Source organism: Tetrahymena thermophila, assembly GCF_000189635.1.
Source record: "Tetrahymena thermophila SB210 genomic scaffold scf_8254822, whole genome shotgun sequence".
Classification (NCBI taxonomy): Eukaryota; Ciliophora; class Oligohymenophorea; order Hymenostomatida; family Tetrahymenidae; genus Tetrahymena; species Tetrahymena thermophila.
Window position 1 is genome coordinate 173,352 of NW_002476577.1, and position 6,000 is coordinate 179,351.

Genomic DNA, 6,000 nt, shown 5'->3' on the forward strand with positions numbered 1-6,000 from the left:
AATATCAGCTTTCCTATTAATTTAATAGGTTTCCTAATTAAGATTTTACTTACATTTAATTGAATATTTAGACCTTCTAAAAAGAAATAATTAATGCTTTTCAAATATTTTTGTATTTATTTAATCTTTTTTATTTTTAGATTTTTTGATCATGATTTATTTATTTTTTTTGAATGAACAAAATTCTGAACAATTTCTTTTCCTTATCAAAAATTATTAAAAAATTTTTTATCTACAAGAAATGGCCTTCATCAATATGGATTTTTTAAAAAGTATCAAAGTTATGGAAACTCTATTAGCATCTGCTCCTAGCATAAGGTCAATAGAAAGTATTTTTGAAATATTTTAAATAAATTTACTTGAACTCATAAACTTTTGTATTTTATATTGTTTTTTATAAAACAATGAATATAAAAAGCAAAAGAAATCTTTTACATACTCAATTTATATTTTTTTCTATCAATCATAAAAAAAGTAAAGAATCTCATTAAAATAAAATGGTTGAAAATACCTTAAATAAATTAATTTATAAAACTTTCAATATAAAGATAAAATGAATACAGGTTTACGTTTATCATTTTACTTTCAAAATGTAAAATAAATGTTGACCTTTAGTCTAAAAATTATAAGCAAATTATAAAAAAAGGTAAAATGATATTTTATTGGTGTTTATTATATTGTTATTTTGAATTTTTAGTAATTAAATTAAACTTTTAATTTAAAGTTTTTGATCATAATTTTCAAAATAAAAAACCTTTATTTTTTAAAAGGGTACAAAGAGGTGTTTGCTTTGCTTTATTTTTAACTTAGTGATTTATTTTAGAAAAGGAAGAAAAATAAATAACATTTTGCAAAATCATTCTATAAAATGTATGTTGATAATAAAAATTGTTGAACATACCTTAAAATAAATAATTTATATGATTTTTAAATATTAAGATAAGACAAATAAATATATGTTTATTTGATGATTTTGAAGAAATAACTCCCCTGTTTTTATTTAGACCCTGTTTATCATTTATGCTAATATCAAAATCAAATTTTAGTTAAATAATTTTATATAAGCATTTTGTTTGGAATTAAAGAGTTAGTAAATCATTAAGTATAAATACTCTTTCTAATGCTTTTAATTTTTGAATTTCTTTAATAATGAATGTATTTGAAAAAATATTCAAATAAATAAATAAACACTTACATTAAAATATAATGTCATGAATTTAATTAAGAAATAAGTCTTAATTAAAAAATAATAATAAATCGACTATTTAAAGCAAAATAAAAGATAAAATGGACCCAAAAAATATTTAAAGAGATAGTCTAATAAAAGGATTAAATGAAGATATTGTCAAAGATTTTCTAAAGCAAACAAATTATAATTTTATAAAAGTATTGAAAAAAGGAAATTTATCAATTTTAACAGCAGCATTTTCTTAGAAATTGAGATGTTAAGTTGCAATCAAGATTTATTTAAAATAAGATGATTAAGATTCATAAAATCTTTAGGCTTTTGAAAAACAAATTTATAAATTACAGCAAATTAATTGTGAAAAATTTGTTTTAAGCATAATTGAAATGATTTAAGATGAAGAAAGAGGGTTAATTGGTATTGTTATGGAACTTTGCGACTGTAATAAACAAAAACTATTTTTAAAAGAAATTAACATTAATCAAATAAATAAAAGGCAATTTAAAGACTATTTTAGAACTTAATAAATTAAATATGAAATAAATATATGTGATGGCCTATTAACTATTGAAAGGTTTGTTTTTGTTATAAGATAAAGGTATTTTTAATAGCAATATTAAGTCTACCCAAATTTTATACAGCAAATAAAAAAATTAACTACTCATAGGTATAATTTATTTCTTGTTGAATTCAAACCAAAAAAGTTTAAAATAAATAAATTAAAATAGCTCAATTACCTAAGAACCTTAACAATACTTCATCTGGAGAAGATGTGTCTGTAAATTAATTTTTATAAAGCTATGTTGTTAAATAGATTTTAAATAAATTGCTTAAATAAAATGAAAAAAAATTAGTAGTTATTTAATTCTACTTGCTTATATTATAATAAATTTTAAGATTTTTTATATTTAATAAATGATGAGAATCATATTTTTTTTACAAAAAGAATGAAGTGTACTCAATAGGAGTATTGCTGATTGAAGCTTTTCTATAGAGAGCAGTTACAGAAAAGGAAAAATCATTATTGCAATTTTAAAGCATTTATTCTACTTTTCTGTCTTTAAGCAACTCAGAAGAACTTGAATTTATTAATAATATACTTTCTAAATTGGTAGAGCCTAGTAAAGACAAAAGTATTTAAATTTATACTGTCCTTTAAAGCTTAGAATCATTTGAAGTTGATGATGAATTACTTAAATAGCTTAAGCTATAAAAGGAATTTAGAAAACTTGAAATATTTAAATTTGAAGAAATATAGAAAGGAACTGACTATGAAATATTGCATATTGATCTGAAGTATATTTTTTATTTTTTTTATATAAATTTATATTACTTTATTTAATTTATTGTTATTATTTTTATTTTAAATCTAATTTTATTTTTATAGATTGCAAAAAATTGATGATAACCGAGCAGATTATATTGGAAGCACATTAGAAAAATGTTAAAATTTAACATCATTGTTTCTCAACTTAGGGTAATTTTTTATTTTTTATAAATAATTTTTATCTATTAAAAAATTATCTTAAAATTTTTAATTATTTGATAGTTAATTTTAGTACTAGATGGCTAGTTTTTTATTTATTTTTAATTCAAAGAAAAAAAAATTATTCTTTTCGCTAAAACATCATCAATATATTCTATTTATTTAATAATTAAGATTAGTTTAAAATGTTTATTAAAACTCAAATATTTCTTTTAACTTAAATAGCTATAATTAAATTGGATAACTAGGTGCAAATTTAATTGGAATGGGTTTAGAAAAATGTTAAAAAATTACTTCACTAGATCTCGTTTTACAGTTTTTTTTAACTTTATTTAGAAATAGTTAAATTTTACAAAATGTATTTTTAAGTTAAAATTAAATTTTAGTAGAAGGAGCAAAAAGTATCGGAGAAAGATTAGAAAATTGTTAAAATATTAATACTTTAAGTCTTGATCTTGGGTAACCAAATTTTTTTATAGTTTTTCTTTTAGGTATTTCTTAATAAATCTGATAATTAATTATATTTTAAACTTTAAGTTTATTGTGTTAGTAGCTTATTTAATAAACTCATTAAAATTCAAAATATCTAAGATACTTATCGCAAATACTTTTGAAACAAACAAGTGAGATTGTGAATTTTTAGAAAATTAAAATAAAAAATTTCATCTTTATAAGCAGAAAAATTATAAATATATAATAAAAAAGAAATAAATAACTGAGATAAATTGATTTCATAATTTAATAGGGAAAATAAATTTGGTGATAAAGGTGTAAAAAATATTACTTTGAGTTTAGAAAAATGTCAGAATATAAAATAAATTCATCTTGATTTTGGGTACATTTAATACATAAATTAATTTTTATTAAAGTTTTTTCCTAATTTACTTTTAAAGAATAAAATGTTTTAAATTTGATTTATTTCTTTTGTTTTTAATTGAAGTTTATTTTTTCAAAAATATTAATAAATTGATTAAATTTATTTATAATTTTCTTAGTTATAATACAATTTCTCAAGAAGGAGCAAATTTTATTGCAAAATACCTACAAAAATGCATAAATATAATTTTTTTGAGTCTTGACTTAGGGTAATTAATTTCTTACAAATTTATAAGTAAATGAAAAAATAGTAAAATGCTAGTTGCATATGCTTTTTTATCGTTAATTAATTAAATCTTACTTTAAAATAATTTGGAAATTAAATCAATTTTTTTGTAGTTATAACAAAATTTATTCAGAAGGACTTAAATATATAGCAACAAGCCTTGAAAAGTGCTAAAATGTTACCTCTTTGAATTTAGAACTATAGTAATTTTTTAATTGAGTTTATTCAGAAATCAAATTGATTGATTAATTGATTGATTGCATAGCTCTCAACATTTAATTGATAAATTTAATTTTGCTAGGGATAATTAAATATGCTCAGAAGGAACAACTAAATTAGGATAATGTCTAGAAAAATGCCAAAATATTAAATCCATAAGCTTGAATCTTGCGTATTTTTATTTATTTATTTATTTAAGGATTTTTGAATTAAATATTTATTTATTTTATTAATCAAATTATTAGCAAAAATGAATTTGGCATCGAGGGAACATAAAACCTTTTAAGAAGTTTAGAAAAATGTCAAAATTTACAATTTTTGAGTCTCAGCTTACAGTAAATTTATTAAATAATAATTTTCTTTTAACTTCAAATACATTTAGAAGAAATTAGTAAAAAAAATGATAATAATACAAATATTTATTACATAATATTCTCATTTAAAATATATTATTAAAGTTGGAATAAATTAGGTTCTGAAGGAGCTTTGATTGTTGGAATGAGTTTGGTGAAGTGCAAGAAAATATTAAATTTAAAACTCGATTTAGGGTAATTATTTATATTTTTCAGTGAGCAATCAATATTAAATTGATTAAAAAAAAAGTTTTAATTAAACATGAAATATTTTTTTACTGCAAAATTTATTGTAATAAAAATATTACATTTTAGAAATTAATTTTATTTTAATTAATCTTTGGGATTAATCAAAATAATTATCATTTATAGCTCTGCTTAAATTTGAAAGTTGGTATTTAATATATTTATGATAAAGAATAATTTAATTTTATTTTAATTGATCTCTGTCAAAAAAATAATCTTTTATTGCTCTACTTAGATATTAAATGTTAAATGTACATATAATATATTTTTAGGGAAAATTCACTTGGCTAAGAGGGAGCTAATAGCATTGGTATGTGCTTAAGAAAATGCTAATCGATTATTTCTTTACATCTTGATTTAAGGTAATTTACTATAAAACAAATCAAATCAAAGTATAAGATAAAAATATGCTTGCTTTTGACAAACGAAAATAAAAAATTTAATTAAAAAAAATGATTTTATTTATTAATTTATTGCTTTTTATAAATATAGATGGAATTAGATTAATGCAAGGATTGAGTAAAATCTAATATTGAATTTGAAAAAAATGAAAAGATTATATCGCATCAAAGTAGAAGTTTGAAAAAAAGAGTAGAGCAATTATATAAAGACTATATATAATCCATATTTCAAGTTTTCATGGATATGGAAAAGCAACTATTTAATTTATGTATTTGCTTTAGATAAACAAATTATAGCCAAATGCCATTCGAAAATTTAGTGAATTGAGATCACTATTTTTTGAATGGCTGATGTGTTTGAATAAGATTTATATAAAAATAAATAAATAATTTTATAATAGAATTTAATTAATAATTTTAATATATATCAATCTTTATGATTTTTCTATTAAATTTTTAATTTTAGCCTTTTTTAAAAATTTTTCTTCAACATTAACTACTAGAATTTTTTCAAATAGGACTAAATAAATAACAGGCCATCTCTAATTCCTACTATATATATTTTTAATTATATGTTTTAAATACAAATATTAAGTTTAAATAGTGAATGTTAAATTAATTTTTCTGTGATATCTATCTCTTCATAAAACCAAATATATAAATTAATATTTGATAATTAATTAATTATTATATTTATTTGTTCTTTTTATCCATTTACAATTAATTAAATTTCATAAATTGCTATCCAATATTTTTGAAAAAATAAATAAATGATGTAATAGATTAAATATTATAATGAATAAGAAGAAGTAATTATTAATTTTTTTATTAATATCCTTGAAATTTATTTAAATTAATAAAAACAGTTTTTAAGCTCTTCACTTTTATCTCATTAGGTTCTCCATATTGATTTTAAGTATATTTTATTTATAAATTTTGTTTTTATTATTATTAATATTTTTTGTATTTTAATATTCAATTTATTTAAATAAATAATTTTTATTATA

At 18.8% G+C, this 6,000-nt stretch overlaps 1 protein-coding gene across 1 annotated transcript in view; it reads left to right on the forward strand. All coding sequences in view use genetic code 6, as the record gives it.

The window, feature by feature from the left end:
* Window positions 1-1,287: 1,287 nt before the first annotated feature.
* The window catches only part of TTHERM_00874810 (kinase domain protein), a gene marked incomplete at both ends in the record, with an annotated part of 6,852 nt that continues 2,139 nt past the window's right edge, over window positions 1,288-6,000 (forward strand). The window contains 14 exons of the mRNA XM_971668.2: window positions 1,288-1,627; window positions 1,683-1,853; window positions 1,915-1,964; window positions 2,133-2,482; window positions 2,574-2,663; window positions 2,898-2,987; window positions 3,042-3,131; window positions 3,418-3,507; window positions 3,668-3,757; window positions 3,888-3,977; window positions 4,076-4,165; window positions 4,239-4,328; window positions 4,452-4,541; window positions 4,865-4,954. Coding sequence (XP_976761.2) covers window positions 1,288-1,627; window positions 1,683-1,853; window positions 1,915-1,964; window positions 2,133-2,482; window positions 2,574-2,663; window positions 2,898-2,987; window positions 3,042-3,131; window positions 3,418-3,507; window positions 3,668-3,757; window positions 3,888-3,977; window positions 4,076-4,165; window positions 4,239-4,328; window positions 4,452-4,541; window positions 4,865-4,954 — 1,811 coding nt within the window. The remainder of the gene's footprint in view (window positions 1,628-1,682; window positions 1,854-1,914; window positions 1,965-2,132; window positions 2,483-2,573; window positions 2,664-2,897; window positions 2,988-3,041; window positions 3,132-3,417; window positions 3,508-3,667; window positions 3,758-3,887; window positions 3,978-4,075; window positions 4,166-4,238; window positions 4,329-4,451; window positions 4,542-4,864; window positions 4,955-6,000) is intronic.